Genomic DNA, 17366 nt, shown 5'->3' on the forward strand with positions numbered 1-17366 from the left:
GTCCCGCATTCAGCCAATCACAGCTGAGTGTTTCAGGCATGCGTACAGCTGGCCAATCAAAAAACGCCACCTTCGTCCCTCCATTCCTGTGGCAGTTTTTTTAATAACGTGTGTGGGGATAGATGGAACATGGCCGTAGAACAGTAGCCAATCGGAACGGAGCGGCAAAGAGGCACAGGATGATTCCGCCCTCCGAGCTGGGATCAAGCTGGTTGCAGTGGGGAACAACAATGGCTTCGACCTAGGTTAGTACCCTTCTCAGGGAACTGGGTTGAACCTATTTTACTCGTGTGCGGAATCGCCCAAAATGAATTATCAAAAAACCTTACTAGCCAAATGGGAAGCTCTGTTCCGTGCAATTTCAAAAAATGACACCAGAAGTTTTTGGTCTATAGTCACGAATGGCCTTAGAAACCCCACTCGACCTACAACTCTTATTAAGCCTCATACCTGGTTGGCTCACTTTAAAGCACTTTGCAGGACCAATAATACAGATACTCTCCTTGGTTTGTTAGGCCTGCGTTACCCAAAGGCCTGGTTGTATGAACTCAAATTGCCGGTGTGGTTTAGCAGCATGCCAGTCCTTTGAATCATTCACACTTGACTGTGCTTTCTCTGTGGGATATCCCTGGTCAGAAATAACAAGCCCTTCTGTTCTTTACACCATGTCCTGTCCTGAGTGTGAGTGGAGTCTCTCCTCTTCTTTGAGTCGGAGGATGTTTTCATCTCTCCTGCTTTCCATGTGCAAACAAATCTTCGCTTGCAGCAACTTCAAGCGGTAAATAGGCTGCATCTTTTCTTTTCCTCCAGGACTGGTGGAAAGTGGAAGTGAACGACCGACAGGGTTTTGTGCCCGCTGCCTACGTGAAGAAACTCGACCCGGCCCAGTCTGCGTCCCGGGAGAACCTCTTGGATGAGCAGGGCAGCATCGCCTTGCGGCAGGAGCAAGTTGACAACCAGTAAGATCACACACGGAGGACCTCAGAGCTAGAGGGAGTTATCCTTTTTCCTGCCAGGCACAGAAGGCTTAGAAAGCCATTTCTTCATGTTTTTTGCATCAGATGGTTACATCGATAAGCTTACCATTTTGTTCCTTTTTTATTTCATTCGTTCGACGTGGAATTCTGTTTCCTTTCTTTTTTCAATCTCTAAAGATTTTTTTAACTTACAGACTTTTATATTATCTGTACTTTTGTGCGTCTCTTAACGGTTCCCAGCATTTCAGTCCGAAGCATCCTTTCTTTGACAATTGTAACTCCCAGATTTTTCTGAGCATGTGATTCTTAATTAAGTTACCTTCCTAAATCGAGTCACCTGAAGCATACCGCTGTCCCTTTGCAGGGCTGTCTGCAGGCAACAAGTTACTTCTGGGGAGGGAGTGGGTTATACTGTCCGGGAAGGGGGAATTAGACCATTTTATTTTATTCAGCTCCAGGGCAAACACACGTGCATTTTTAATATTTTATACCTGTTATATTTTATTTATTTATTATTTCAAGTTCTATACCGCCCCATCCCCAGTGGGCTCCGGGCGGTGCACAACAAATTAATACAAACAAATAAGAAGGCAAACTATGCAATTAAAACAACAACGACCCATACAGCTCCAACATTAAAATATACTAAATTACGTTAAAACGGCGGTAATATCATAACAAAAGGCACCCGGTAAATCCTTTCCTTTAAAACCCTCCCCTAGGGAGTGACCGGACTCCTCCATAGGAGGATGTAATCTTGATGTAATCGAACGGGGCGCCATACTCAGCGGCTGGTTGCTCCAAAGGCCCGGCGGAACAACTCGGTCTTACAGGCCCTGCGGAATTCACCGAGATCTCGCAGGGCCCGGACAGCTGGAGGAAGAGTGTTCCACCAGGCCGGGGCCAGGGCCGTAAAGGCCAGCCGCATCACAGAGGGGCCGGGGACCACCAGTAAATTTGCCTCTGCCGAACTCAGAGGGCGAGTGGGGACATATGGGGTAATGCGGTCCCGAAGATACGAGGGTCCCAGGCCGCATAAGGCCTTAAAGGTCAAAACCCAAACCTTGAAAATGATTCGGAATTCCACCGGAAGCCAATTTCCAAGACTTTGCTATGTAAAGGAGCTCAGCAGCCCCAGGATTAACTGAGTGCAATGAAGCTGCAGATTAAGTTCTGGGCAGAGCAGTAAACTATAAGAGGTGTGCAGTGTTGAGTCATCGTATCACAGCCCTGGGTTGGGCGCAGCTACATTTTGGTGTGCCTTCCTCCCTGCTGTCTCTTTGGGCATCTGAGCCTCTTCGGTCCTGAGGAAACTGCAACCTTTCCATAGGTTGTAGTTCGGCCAACGTATGTGTGGTGCTAGTATTTGCTTGCTGGTATCATCTACTAACTAAGACTTCTTGTGGTACCAGCTGCATTACAGTCCAAAGCAGTGTTTCCCAACCTTTTCGAGGTCAGGGTACCCTTGACCTCACTCTTCATATCTCACGGTACCCCTGTCGCCACCCCCCACCTTCCCCTCCGATTGCTCCTGCTTGCCACTCCCCCACCTTTCCCTCCCAGGGTGAAGGGAAGTACTGGGGAAGGGGGTGGCTGCTGACCTTGCGGCAGGCCCTGCCCCATGGGCCAGCTCCATGTCCTTGTTGGCACCAGTGGTAGACACCACAAAATGAGAGGGGGGGCAGTAGTGTTGCCGCAGTACCCCTGGGACATGCTCACGGTACCCCAGGGTACCACGGAACCCTGGTTGAGAATGGCTCGTCCAAACAGTATTCATTCTCTTCAAAATCCCTGTTTACCCCTAGATAGATAGATATTTATTATTACGGCCTGTTATGTAGCTGGGGAGCTGAAAGTAGCATTTAGCGCCACTCGGTGCTTCCCCCCCTTTATGGTAACTGTAGAGGTACAGCTAACTAGCCACCTCTCAACGTTGGTTAGGATTTGGGTTGCACAAGCAGAATAGCAAGATGCTCAGATGCTGTACCCTTTAACTACATCTGAAAAAAAAAAGATTATGCCTGATTTTGGGACAGCATCCCCTTTTTTAGTTCTCAGGAGAGAAGAATGCTCGTACGTTAAAAGAGAGAAGGCAGCCCTGGAGGGAGAGCTGAACAGTACTGCCGACGGTTTCTTTTACAATCCTTTGCACCCGTGCTCTGATCCGCTTCACACTGCTTTTGTACGGCATCCTCCTTCCTTCCATTTTTAACCTGCTCCTCACTTCCTCGCCCACCACGAATGATCCCTGGAATGGAGCCTCTGCCTTCATTTATTTTTGTTAATCTGACTAATTTTGTGCATGCTTTCTGCTGTGCTCCCTCTGTCTGTGCAGGACTCTCATAACTAAGGAAGTCGGCAGTGTATCTCTGCGCATGAAACAGGTCGAAGAACTGTGAGTAGGATTAGCCTTTCGTAAACCATGTCCCCCGTGCCGTCGCCTTCCCATTCTTCCTCTGTCACTGTCACTCCCTGTCGCTTTCTGGAGCAGCACTCGGCCGCCATCTCAGTAACGGGCATACTTGGATAAGTTTGCATTGTATAGGAGTTGTATTTATTATCAGGGTTTTTTTAAAAATCTGCAGAAGGTAATCAGGTGTTTTAACAGGTCAGCAAGTCCCGTGCAACCTTTGTCTTGACTGCCAATGCACCCACATAGCTGCTTTTTCACACTTTAAGGGGCAGCAGTGGCGTCGGAGGTTAAGAGCTCGTGTATCTAATCTGGAGGAACCGGGTTTGATTCCCAGCTCTGCCGCCTGAGCTGTGGAGGCTTATCTGGGGAATTCAGAGTAGCCTGTGCACTCCCACACACGCCAGCTGGGTGACCTTGGGCTAGTCACAGCTTCTCGGAGCTCTCTCAGCCCCACCTACCTCACAGGGTGTTTGTTGTGAGGGGGGAAGGGCAAGAAGATTGTCAGCCCCTTTGAGTCTCCTGCAGGAGAGAAAGGGGGGATATAAATCCAAAACTCTTCACTCTTCTTCTTCATGAGGGAAATATGTAGGGAACTGACTTCCCATTGACGGGTTCAGTTCATAACCCGACTGTCACCTCAAGATAGCCAGACAGCTGTGTTTTTTTAATGCACACAGTAGAATTCCAGGAAAACACTGGAAATATTCCAGGACTGCCTGTTTTTCTCAATGACACGGCCAAAATATGAAATCTTTCCAGTTTTAATCGGGCTATCATAGATGGCGTTAAGTGCTGTCAAGTCACTTCCGACTCATGGCGACCCTATGAATCAATGCCCTCCTTTACCACTGACCATTCCTCAGCTAGATTTCAGAATGGAAAGGATCTAGGGCCCCTTCCACACATGCAGAATAATGCACTTTCAGTCCATTTTCAGTGCACTTTGAAGAAGGATTTTACCATGCAGAATAGCAAAATCCACCTGCAAACAAGTGTGAAAGCGGATTGAACATGTATTATTCTGCATGTGCGGAAGGGGCCTAAGCCTCCTTAGGTTTGTTGTCATGGAAACCTTTAGCATGTCAAACCTTCAAAGTATCCCTGTATTTCCTTTTTTGGGGGGAGGTGGGGGGGAGGGGAGAGAGAATCTTCAGATAGTGGGGTGCTGTGTGGTTTCCGGGCTGCATGGCCGTATTCTAGCAGCATTCTCTCCTGACGTTTCGCCTGCATCTGTGGCTGGGCATCTTCAGAGGATCTGAGATGCCAGCCACAGATGCAGGCGAAACGTCAGGAGAGAATGCTGCTAGAACACGGCCATGCAGCCTGGAAACCACACAGCACCCCAGTGATTCCGGCCGTGAAAGCCTTTGACAATACAATCTTCAGATAGGTTGACTGCCTTTTATTTGATCCTTGAGGTCTATTGACTTGCTTTAAAGATTACTCATACACCAGCATTTTTTAGCGTATGAAAAGTGATATCAGGGATACAGGCTTGGCTTTCAGGAATATAATAAAAGGCGTTCCATTCATTTTCTTTATGTAGCAACAATATCAGCACACAGATATAGGAAAATGTGTTGGAGAGCTGCAAGACCTCGTTGTAAAGGCATTAATATTTTTTTGCAGGTAACAGCTGCAATTCGGGGGCCAGCTGAGCTCACAAGAAGTATTTGTATGTGTATATTTTTCAGTCCTGGGAGGTCATCCCAAGTATGGCCTTTTGTTTCGAGGAAATGAAAGTTGGGAAACGTTTCTACAGAATGAAAAATGGGGAAATTGCAGAATGCCTTCTCTGGAGCAGCAATGTCTGCAGAGAGGCTCCTGTGTTCAAATATTCTGTGCTCAGCGGGCTCCCCCCGAATTTCAGCTCTGTGCTGCCTTATCAGTGGCCTTGACTCTTAAGCTGCAGTTTGTTTTGTTTTGCGTCTCCCTTTTTTAGAAGCCTTGTGTGCTAGGAGCCTGACGTCCATGTTTTCTGCTTGTTTAGTAGCTAGAATCCTTTAGAGTTTACAGCTGCGTGGCTCTGTAGGACACTCTGTTGTCATCAAGCATCCCTCCATCCTCTCTTGACGCCTCCAGTCCATTTGACATCCATTCCGAACATCCACGACGAGAGTGTTCCCAGCTGACCCTACCCTGCCTGTCTTCTAGGTATCACTCCATCCTTGAATTGGGCGAGAAGCGCAAGGGCATGCTGGAGAAAAGCTGCAAGAAGTTCATGCTCTTCCGCGAGGCAAACGAGCTCCAGCAGTGGATCAACGAGAAGGAGGCCACGCTGACCAACGAAGAGGTCGGAGCCGATCTGGAGCAGGTGGAGGTGCTGCAGAAGAAGTTTGATGACTTCCAGAAGGTGAGCTGGGAAATACTTCAGCCACTTCAGACTGAAGAGGACCGTTTCAGCAAGCTTGAATGTCTGCACCTCTGACTTTAATTGTAGAGAGCATAAGAACATAAGAACTAGCCTGCTGGATCAGATCAGAGTCCATCTAGTCCAGCACTCTGCTACTCGCAGTGGCCCACCAGGTGCCTTTGGGAGCTCACCTGCAGGAGGTGAAAGCAAGGGCCTTAAGAACATAAGAACTAGCCTGCTGGATCAGACCAGAGTCCATCTAGTCCAGCACTCTGCTACTCGCAGTGGCCCACCAGGTGCCTTTGGGAGCTCACGTGCAGGAGGTGAAAGCAATGGCCTGCTGCTGCTGCTGCTCCTGAGCACCTGGTGTGCTACGGCATTTGCAATCTCAGATCAAAGAGGATCAAGATTGGTAGCCATAAATCGACTTCTCCTCCATAAATCTGTCCAATCCCCTTTTAAAGCTATCCAGGTTAGCGGCCATCACCACCTCCTGTGGCAGCATATTCCAAACACCAATCACACGTTGCGTGAAGAAGTGTTTCCTTTTATTAGTCCTAATTCTTCCCCCCAGCATTTTCAATGGATGCCCTCTGGTTCTAGTATTGTGAGAAAGAGAGAAAAATGTCTCTCTGTCAACATTTTCTACCCCGTGCATAATTTTATAGACTTCAACCATATCCCCCCTCAGACGTCTCCTCTCCAAACTAAAGAGTCCCAAACGTTCCAGCCTCTCCTCATAAGGAAGGCAAACGAGCTCCAGCTTTGGATTGGGCTCCAACCCCAATCCTTCAATCATCCTCGTTGCCCTTCTCTGCACTTTTTCTATCTCTTCGATATCCTTTTTGAGATGTGGCGACCAGAACTGTACACAACACTCTAGTCAGAGGTGCAGACTCTTCGAGATAAAAGTGTTAGGGAATCCTAGATTATCCTTTTCTGTACAATTGGTAGTTCAGGTTACAGAATCAAGTCTTCAAGATCCTCAGACTCGTATACTGTCTCTCCCATGGATTTTTCTGATCAAACCACAACCAATGGTTTGTACTTTTTCCTGCAAATCAAGATTAAATTACATATTGGAATCCTGGTTTGAAATGAAGGGTGTAAAACATTGTTTGTGGCTCAGCAGTCTGGCTTCCTCCATGGGAGAACGGAAGTCCGAGCGTCTTATTTTCCCCTCCTCCAGAGTAAGAGCTCTCTGTCACGTTTATATCTCGCTTCGTCTGTGCTCAGGGGTTTGAGAAACATCAACTCCATAAGAGAGTAACTTGCGCACAGTCCCCTAGCAAGTGGGAGTTTCCCTGCCTTTGTCCATATCACAATGGCTCAGACTGGCTGACCCGTTATATAATGAATTACATGCTGTAAATCTGGGATCTCCAACCGAGGTTCAGAGGAACTCAGCAGGAAGCCAGGTTCACGGAGCTTCCCTGCGAAATACACTCCTTGCACTCAGGCTGAGCCAAGCCCAAGACCGGGTTTGTGGAAGAGGCCCTTGCTAATGTGGCCAGGAACCTGCAAGGACTCAGTCCTCCTTTAATGTTTCTGTTTCTAGCTTGCAGAGCCTTTTGCCATATGGAGCTGCAGCGCTGGCACTTTTTAAACTTCTGAGCTACTGCCTCCTTTGTGCAGCTGGCCCGTCCCTTAGCTCCTCTGGGGCTGGTGAAGGCTCTCCCAGCTGCACTGCATCTTGCTCAGTCTCAGCTGGCAGGGAAGGGCTTGGCTCTGTTACATGCCGCTCCTCTCAAGCTCCTGGTTGCTGGCATTGTCTGGCTCTTCATCAGATTTCTCGTCTCCCAGGGACTGGCTCATGACAACTGACCTGAGACCCTGACAGAGAGCATCTCAGGAGCAGCAGTGGCGTAGGAGGTTAAGAGCTCATGTATCTAATCTGGAGAAACCGGGTTTGATTCCCAGCTCTGCCGCCTGAGCTGTGGAGGCTTCTCTGGGGAATTCAGATTAGCCTGTACACTCCCACACACGCCAGCTGGGTGACCTTGGGCTAGTCACAGCTCTTCGGAGCTCTCTCAGCCCCACCCACCTCACAGAGTGTTTGTTGTGAGGGGGGAAGGGCAAGGAGATTGTCAGCCCCTTTGAGTCTCCTGCAGGAGAGAAAGGGGGGATATAAATCCAAACTCATCTTCTTCTTCAAAAGTATCGAGCTCACATCACGATAGCCTGTGCTTCAGAAATGACCTCTGGAACTTATAGAGAACAATACAAGATGCACGAAAAATTCTTTTTTTAATATAATTCTGTTTTTAAGCAGTCATAATTTTTGTTGTACATATTTTTTGTTTTTTAATACACCTTACTTCCCCGTTACCCTTTATTTCTTAACCGTTTGTGGTTTAATGGTTTTTGTTGTATTGTTATTAATTTCATCTTTTTAATAAAAATTTTAAAAAAAGAAATGACCTCTGGAACGAAGTGTTTTCTTGATGGCTTTAATCTTCTGATTGTTCTGCTCTGTGCAGGATCTGAAAGCCAACGAGTCACGCCTGAAAGACATCAACAAGGTGGCAGACGACCTGGAATCAGAAGGGCTGATAGCGGAAGAAGTTCAAGCGGTACAACAGCAGGTCCGTTCCTGCCCGATTTAGTCCTGCCATATACAGGAAACATTGATGTTCTTATTCCAGTGTGCTGCTGCTATGTATCTGCACATCTTTCTTTTTTTGTTTCCCCCAATGGAACTTTTCTGATATGACTCTGAACGCAGTTGTGCTAAATTTTGCTTTTGGATCAGTATTTCAAGTACTGCTCTTGGCTCCTGGCCTCATGTCTGCGTGGGGAACATGTGGGTAGCCATCTCTTTTGTCGTGGTGTTCACTGCAGGAACGCAGTGAGCATGCACCAACCTCTGTAACATGTGAAGAGGCCTGTCAGTTAGGTCCTATCAAGAATTTTCTTTGGCATTTTCCGTGTCTCTTTAAGTTTGCTTTTTCTCCGCAAGTAAAACAGAAAAAGCGAATACTCTTAAGGATGAATTTATGGGCTTAATCCTATTTCCTGGTCACAGACCGCTCTTCGTGATGAAATATCATTAACTTTCCACATCTGGTTCAGTTCAGTTCAGGAGCAGCAGTGGCGTAGGAGGTTAAGAGCTCGTGTATCTAATCTGGAGGAACCGGGTTTGATTCCCAGCTCTGCCGCCTGAGCTGTGGAGGCTTATCTGGGGAATTCCCACACACGCCAGTTGGGTGACCTTGGGCTAGTCACAGCTTCTCGGAGCTCTCTCAGCCCCACCTACATCACAGGGTGTTTGTTGTGAGGGCGGAATGGCAAGGAGGTTGTAAGCCCCTTTGAGTCTCCTGCAGGAGAGAAAGGGGGGATATAAATCCAAACTCTTCTTCTTGTTGTTCATTGTGCAGCCTGACAAAATCAGCCAGATTGCTAATGTGGAATGTTTCCTTTTTGAAATTCCCTAAATAATAAATTGCACTAATAAATTGCAGTGTGCAATAATACCCTTCAGAAAATTAACATGTTGCAAAGCTGCTGTCTGCCCTTAATTCAGTGCATGAGAAAAACCTTAGCTTCCCCTTCCCAAACAATTTACATCCTCCTGGAGTTTTTCATACAAAACTAAAGGAAACCATTTTCTTCTCTCTTCTAGGAGGTCTATGGAATGATGCCACGGGTAAGCATCTTCTCTAGTATGTGAACATTGGTTTCTTTTTTTAAAAAAATGGCTGAATAGGGGTCTAGTGAATTTGTGTCCATCTATCTGCAGCACCCAAGAGTGTGTGCTTCATGTTTAAATCCTTTTTTGTGGTAGGATCAAACTTGATGTGATGTCATCCCTAAAGGGCTTGGGCATTAAGCAGGCATAGGGAAATATGTGTGTGTGTGTTTTTAAACAAGAGGAACGAAACCCTGCCTTTCTTTTCTGTGTTCTGTTTGTAGTTTTCAGCCCTGGGCAATACCAGAAGTACTCTGGGTTTAAGAAAATGCATAAAGAAACAATGAGGAAAGGAAGAGTTAGGGCTGTCAAGCCCCGGATCTAGACCAGTACCGGACTCAGTGATTACAATCAGAAGTCTTTTATTGTCAGACAGTGGCATGGCCCTAGAACAGTGATGGCGAACCTTTTCAAGACCGAGTGCCCAAATTGCAACCCAAAACCCACTTATTTATCAAAAAGTGCCAACATGGCAATTTAACCTGAATACTGAGGTTTTTGTTTAGAAAAAATGGTTGGCTCCGAGGCGTGTGTTACTCAGGAGTAAGCTTGGTGGTAGTCGGTAGCTTTGCTTTGAAGCAACTGTGCAACTCTTCCAATGGGGAAATCACAACCCTAGGAGGGTTTACTCAGAAGCAAGCCCCATTGCCAGCAACTCAGCTTACTCCCAGGTAAAGGATCGCGCTTTAGTTCTTTGCATGAAGATCAGTGGGGTTTAACAGCGCTTAACAGGGTTACCTACACTGCTTCCCCAAAACTAGGTCTTCGGTTTAATGCTAATAATCAAGCCCAGCGGCTCAGGCCAGCCTAGATGTGTGGGGGTGGGGCACTCTGCACATGCCCACAGAGAGGGATCTGAATGCCACCTCTGGCACCTGTGCCATAGGTTCGCCCTCACTGCCCTAGAAGAAGCCAGTTCCAACCACTTGCTCTTCTAGCACCCCTTTTAATGCCTCAAAGGACCCCCCTTCCTTCCGTCCCCCGAAACATCAAAGCAAGGCATTTCAAAACAGGAATGAAACGATCGTTGGTTCTCAAGCTGACAGAGAGGGCTATCAGCCCCACTGGCGCCTGGTCTAAATCTATATACTACAGGTTACAAAGCACAAAGGCGGCAGGAAGCCACAATTCAGGGGAGCACATTACTATTGCAGAACCAGAGCCCTGTTTGATGTCAAGTGCGCTGCCTGACAAGGTCAAAGTATAGTTTCCTCACCTGTACATTCCATTTTTATATGTAAGGGGGGGGGGGGGAAGCCCTTCTCTTTTTTCCATGCGAACTAAATAGAAACCAATCGGTCCCACTATTCACCATTAAAAATTAATTTCTGAATCTGCTTGTCATCCATTTATACACCATTTTTGGTACGATTGTTCCAATTCTACCATTCGTTACACAGCCCAGCTGTTAACACAAACAGTCATGTCTTGCGCAGGCGGACTCAAAAGTGAGTTCTGCGGAGTGCAGTGTGAAATAATCTCCCAAGCTTTCATGGAACTGAAGCCTTGTTTTGTTTTTCTCCGTGTAAAACATAGATAAGAGCATGTTTTAAAGATACGAACTTAAGTCCTAGATGGTTTCATTCCAAATAAGGATGTGGTTTGTGTACTGTGATTATGAAGATCTCCTAATTGTTCTTTCAAACAGGATGAAACTGACTCTAAGACAGCATCTCCTTGGAAGGTAAGATCAATAACATAAATATAGGCAAGTACCTTTGAAGTAGGTTATTTATCATGTTAATGCATGTTTCTGGGGAGGCAACATCATGTAGTGGTTGGTGAGCTCTAATCTGGAGAACCGGGTTTGACTCCCCACTTTTCCACATGAAGCCTGCTGGTGATCTTGGGCTAGTCACAGTTCTCTTAGAACTCTCACAGCCCACCCAGAGGCAGGCAACGACAAATCAGTTTCCAAAACCCTATTGTATCAGCTGTTACTCAACTGTACTTTGTACCATCACCAGTGCATATTTCTTGCTTTCATGGTAGCGGCATGCATGTGACTGTAAGACGTTGACAACAGTGGGGTCTGAACTACCGTGTTTCCCCGAATATAAGACAGTGTCTTATATTAATTTTTGCTCCCAGAGATATGCTATGTCTTATTTTCAGGGGATGTCTTATTTTTCTGTGTTCTGTTCGTCGGGCATACTTCCAAACAAAAACTTTGCTATGTCTTACTTTCGGGGGATGCCTTATATTTTGCACTTCAGCAAAACCTCTACTATGTCTTATTTTTTGGGGATGTCTTATATTCGGGGAAACAGGGTAATAGGGTGTATACATCTAAAACACTGTTTGCATCTCCTTCTCTATTCAGTCGGCAAGATTGATGATTCACACGGTGACGACTTTCAACTCCATCAAGGCAAGTCAATAGCATGTTATCCCATGTCTTTCCAGTCTTTAGCAGTGGGTCTCTCTATCTCCCTCTCTCTTTCTCTCTCTCCTTACTTTTCATTGCTCCTTTGAATGAAGCTTTGCAAAGGAGGGTTTCTCTTAGCCACTATCAGGGGTCTGCAACCCGCGGCTCTCCAGATGTTCATGGACTACAAATTGGCCATGCTGGCAGGGGCTGATGGGAATTGTAGTCCATGAACATCTGGAGAACCGCAGGTTGCAGACCCCTGCACTAGATCATAGAGTTTAATTGATTAATCAGTCTGCATAAATTTGCATGTGCCTAAAACAACCGTTTTGAATAAAAAGAAACATTTGGATTTTTGATAAGGGGTTATCTTGAGTACAAATGTCCATGTGGTCCAGCAAATCCTGTTTCCTGAATTAGTCAACTAAGTCCTTCCGGGAAAACTGGTTTCACAGAGGCCTTCCCCTGTTGTCCCCCCAGCAACTGGTATTGAGACACTCAGACACTTCTGAACATGAAGTCTGCAGTTAGCCACCATGGATGACAGCCATTGGAGGATGTGTCCTCTGAGAATTTGTCTAATGCTGTGTGAATATGATCATAAGAAAGCAAACGTGTTTCAGCAGGCTCCAGCGCAGAAGAAGCATTCTTTTCTGAATAGGAGAGGAGGAATGTCTCTTCTAAGGTGGCATTCTCACAGAGAGAAACACATCTTACTGTGACATCCCTCTAAAGACGCCAATCATAGTTGCAGGAGAAATGTTAGGAGCAAAAACTATCAGACCACAGCCACACAGACCCAGAAAACCCACAAATGCCAATGGTACTTCCTGTCTGTAATTTCTGAAAATACTTCTGTTAAAGATATTGCTTTCAAATACATTGTCATGTTGATCTGGGCACCTTTTTTGGTTGATCAGACAAGTCCTAGAAGGAAGACTGGAAGATAAAAATGCCTCTCAGTTGGTCATGCATTTTTCTTTGTCTTTCAGGACCTGAATGAGCGCTGGCGATCTCTCCAGCAGTTGGCCGAAGAGCGAAGCCAGTTGTTAGGCAGTGCCCACGAGGTCCAGAGATTTCACAGGTCAGGAGCAGTTCTTTTTCTTCATGCTGGATGTGACATCATAGATCGATTATGGGTTGGATCTTTGCAGCTTCTGTCTCCTCCTGGTTCTCTCTGCAGGCAGTTGCCTTCCAAAGCTGCACCTTCATAACTCAGGGGCGTAACAAGGCAGCCCTGGGCAAACTGTAGCCCTGGGCAAAACCTGAGTTGGATGCCGCCCCGCCCCCCCCCCCCGCCCAATGGGCGGCCACTCCACCATGACCAAATTTTTTTTTTTGCACCAGGACATTGGTGTCTGCAGGGGGTGCATTTTTAGACATATCAGCACCACAATTTCAGCATATCATCAGGAGACTGTCCTTATGCTACTCCCCAAGTTTGGTGAGGTTTGGTTCAGGGAGTCCAAAGTTATGGACTCCCAAAGGGGGTGCCCCTATCCCCCATTGTTTCCAATGGGAGCTAATAGGAGATGGGGGCTACAGTTTTGAGGGTCCATAACTTTGGCCCCCCTGAACCAAACTGCACCAAACTTGGGGGGTGCCATCATCTCCAGATGATACACTGAAATTTTGGTGCTGATACATCCAAAAATGCACCCCCTGCAGGAACATCCTAGAAATTTGCCCAAGAATCTTGGTTCTGCATTGAGTTTTCTGCATTGCTGTCAATGGGGGTTGCAGGCTGTGGGGGGCACATTTCTGAAGGCACAGTCTCAAAACTTTCAGGGTCTCATCAGGAGACTGCCCTAATGATACCCCCCAAGTTTGGTGCAGTTTGGTTCAGGGGGGGCAAAGTTATGGACCCTCAAAACTGTAGCCCCCATCTCCTATTAGCTCCCATTGGAAACAATGGGGGATAGGGGCACCCCCTTTGGGAGTCCATAACTTTGGACTCCCTGAACCAAACCTCACCAAACTTGGGGGATAGCATAAGGACAGTCTCCTGATGATACGCTGAAATTTTGGTGCCGCTAGCCTAAAAACTGCGCCCCCTGCAGGCCACAAATGGAAAACCAGTAAAATACCCAAAAACGAAGCCAGCATTTTGATGCCCCCCACAAGGTGATGCCCTGGGCAGCTGCCCACCTTGCCCAATGGGCATTACGCCAGTGTCATAACTACTTGTTTTGTAAAAGGATCACGTGAAGGCCATTCATATGTTTAAGCTCTAAAAATGAAAGGGGTTAAAGCCAACTGGATTTTAAATGATGAATGTTTCATTGGCTCATTCCGCACATGCAGAATAATGCACTTTCAAACTGCTTTCAGTGCTCTTTGAAGCTGTGCGGAATGGCAAAATCCACTTGCAAACAGTTGTGAAAATGGTTTGAAAACGCATTATTCTGCATGTGCGGAAGGGGCCATTGTCTCGTGAGAGAAAGTTTTGTTTAACTCCACACAAGGCGTCTCAGTTATTATTGACTTCATTTGTTTTTAGGCTGGCAGTACACATGGAAACATTAAAACATTTGAACATTTAAAATTAAAAACTAAATCAATAAAAATACATGAACGATGCCAGCAGCTACTTTTAGCCCCCCAAACTGACTTGGATAATGATAATGTAAACACGACGTGGCTACCGTAGAAGAAGAGATGAGGCAGCAAGTCCCTTTCTCCAATCTTTCCTCACACATTCCATTGGCTCAACTGGGACCAATGATCATTCAGCTTCTCAGTTCAGAAATCTCCCCGCCAGTGGACTATTCCTTCTCAAGTGAGAGGGTACTTATTAGCTGGGCAGCCCAATCTGGGGAAGGGAGGGGGGGCAAAACCTCCTCTAGAGTTTTATTGATTATTAACTGGATGGAGCTATGTTATTTGTTTACTGTGTTTTGTATGATTTGCTCCTTTATTTGATACTGTATGAATTTTATGCTGTACACTGCCCGGAGCCCTCCAGGGATGGGGCAGTATAGAAATCCAAGAAATAAATAAATAGGTTAGGTTAGGTTAGGGGAGGGATGGATCGATCGATCGATCGATCGATCACAGGCCTACGTCAGTGGAAATGCCCTCCCTGGGGCACATACCTTTTGGAGAATCTGGTACTCTGCAACAGCGGGCCATGGCCCCCGGCCTCACACCAGTGCTCCCACACCACTCCCAGCCCCATCAGTGAGGCGCAGGCATTCCTGGGAGTGGAGCTGACCAGCTTCCATCCTGGGTTTGGCGCCAATTGCATCAGCCCTGCGGTTACCACCACCTTTTGGGGGGAGTCCCAGCAGCTGGGAGGATTTTAGAGTTTTTTCCAGTGGTGGGATCCAAAAATTTTAGTAACAGGTTCCCATGGTGGTGGGATTTGAACTGTGGCGTAGCGCCAGTGGGGCTGGGCGGGGCACGATGGGGGTGTGGCCGGGCATTCCGAGGCGGGGCATTCCTGGGCAGGGCTGTGGCAAGGATGCAGCCACTGTGCCGGTCCTTGGGCAGGAAACAAATGCACACAGGCGCAGGCTGCCACGCACGCTGGTGCACCTCCTGCTAGACTGCTTCAAGTTCTGCCCGCTACTGCTGAGAGGAGGGCGTAACTAAGGCAAGAATCACGTGGCAAAATCACCAATTCGTAACCCCCTCTCGGCACACACAAATAATTAGTAACCTACTCTCGGGAACCTGTGAGAACCTCCTGGATCCCACCTCTGGGTACAATGGGAGCAGCAGCAGCAGAAGGCCTTGCTTTCACCTCCTGCATGTGAGCTCCCAAAGGCACCTGGTGGGCCACTGTGAGTAGCAGAGTGCTGGACTAGATGGACTCTGGTCTGATCCAGCAGGCTCTTCCTTATGTTCTTAACAGTTCTTCGAAAAAGGTTATTGATGGTTGACGTTTGATTTAATTTCTTCCTTGTCTTGCAGAGATGCTGACGAGACAAAGGAATGGATTGAAGAAAAGAATCAGGCCTTAAATACTGACAACTATGGACACGACCTGGCAAGCGTGCAGGCCCTTCAGCGCAAGCACGAGGGCTTTGAGAGAGACCTTGCAGCTCTTGGAGACAAGGTGAGGACGGAACAATCCGCGGTGCTGTTTTTGTGTTCTGTTGAATGTGTTGCTAGAGCACCAGCAATGTACATGGCTCTAGTTCAGTGATGGTGAACCTTTTCGAGGCTGAGTACCCAAATTGCAACCCAAAACCCACTTATTTATTGCAAAGTGCCAACATGGCAATTTAACCTGAATACTGAGGTTTTAGTTTAGAAAAAACGGTTGGCTCCGAGGCGCGCATTACTCAGGAGTAAGCTTAGTGAAGCAACTGTGCAACTTTTCCAATGGGTGAATCACGATCCTAGGAGGGTTTACTCAGAAGCAAGTCCCATTGCCAGCAACCGAGCTTACTCCCAGGTAAAGGATCGTGCCCAGGCCAGCCTAGATGTGTGTGTGAACTCTGTGTGCGAGTGCCCACAGAGAGGGCTCTGAGTGCCACCTCTGGCACCCATGCCATAGGTTTGCCACCACTGCTCTAGTTGATGAGGAATGAGCTGGGGAGAGGCCACAGCATTCTTACTCCTAACGGTTTCTTCCTTTTGCGGTCCTTTAGGTGAACTCTCTAGGAGAGACTGCTGAACGCCTGATTCAGTCTCACCCGGAGTCTGCTGAAGATCTCCAGGAAAAATGCACGGAGCTGAACCAGGCTTGGAGCAGCCTAGGGAAACGGGCCAACCAGCGCAAAGAGAAGCTAGGGGACTCCCATGACCTGCAGCGTTTCCTCAGCGATTTCAGGTCGGTTGCTTCTTGGAGGAGGGTTTGAAAAGACTTTGGTCCACCGAGAACCAATGTTATGTTTCTTTCCTCCCATAAAGCGATGGGCGCGGAACACTTCTAATTCTATGTGTGCAATTTGCAGGGACCTCATGTCTTGGATTAATGGGATCCGTGGGCTGGTCTCTTCAGACGAACTGGCAAAGGATGTAACTGGAGCAGAGGCTTTGCTGGAGAGACACCAGGTACTTAAACAGGCTTGTAAGCATGCTTTATTGCTGGCAAGCAAGGTAATGCAGCATTCTAGCATGGGAGGAGTGTCGCAGCATGTGGCGTGCTGGGAGAATGCTCCATTTGCAGACCCTTGTGAGGATGGAAGGAGTTGCCGGCAGGGCTTCCCACATTGTCTGTGCTGTGTCCCATAGACCTCCCAATGAACAGACCCAGTAAATACCAAATTGATTTATTGAGTGTAGTCAGAGGCGTAGCACTGGAGACTGCTATCTCCGGGCACCCCCTCTCGCTACACCTGGGGGCAGGGCTCAGGGGGGTGGGACTCCACCCCCTGAGCCCCGCCCCCCATGCTTATAAAACCAAAGGAGACGACGGAGCCCTGCAGTTGCTTCTGCTCCCAGAGGGGAGGGGAGAAGGGACTGCCGGCTGGGAGCCGGGGGGGGGGGTGTGAGGCTTGGGGGAGCAATGTCCTTGGGCTTCCTTGGCCCCGCCCATGTCTGTGACGACCTGGGTGGGGCCGAGGGTGCCTGAAGACGACGAGGCAGAATGTCTTCCTGGTCACGTGGGGGGG

General features: G+C 47.7%; 1 protein-coding gene across 1 annotated transcript in view; it reads left to right on the forward strand.

The window, feature by feature from the left end:
- Positions 1-17366, forward strand: part of SPTAN1 (spectrin alpha, non-erythrocytic 1) — a 113997-nt gene that overhangs the window by 50260 nt on the left and 46371 nt on the right. The window contains 11 exon segments of the mRNA XM_048512218.1: positions 811-959; positions 3313-3372; positions 5545-5743; positions 8224-8328; positions 9366-9389; positions 11080-11115; positions 11755-11802; positions 12795-12886; positions 15718-15862; positions 16401-16582; positions 16707-16806. Of these exon segments, the coding sequence (XP_048368175.1) occupies positions 811-959; positions 3313-3372; positions 5545-5743; positions 8224-8328; positions 9366-9389; positions 11080-11115; positions 11755-11802; positions 12795-12886; positions 15718-15862; positions 16401-16582; positions 16707-16806 (1140 nt within the window).

The sequence above is a fragment of the Sphaerodactylus townsendi genome, linkage group LG12 (assembly GCF_021028975.2).
Source record: "Sphaerodactylus townsendi isolate TG3544 linkage group LG12, MPM_Stown_v2.3, whole genome shotgun sequence".
Classification (NCBI taxonomy): domain Eukaryota; kingdom Metazoa; phylum Chordata; class Lepidosauria; order Squamata; family Sphaerodactylidae; genus Sphaerodactylus; species Sphaerodactylus townsendi.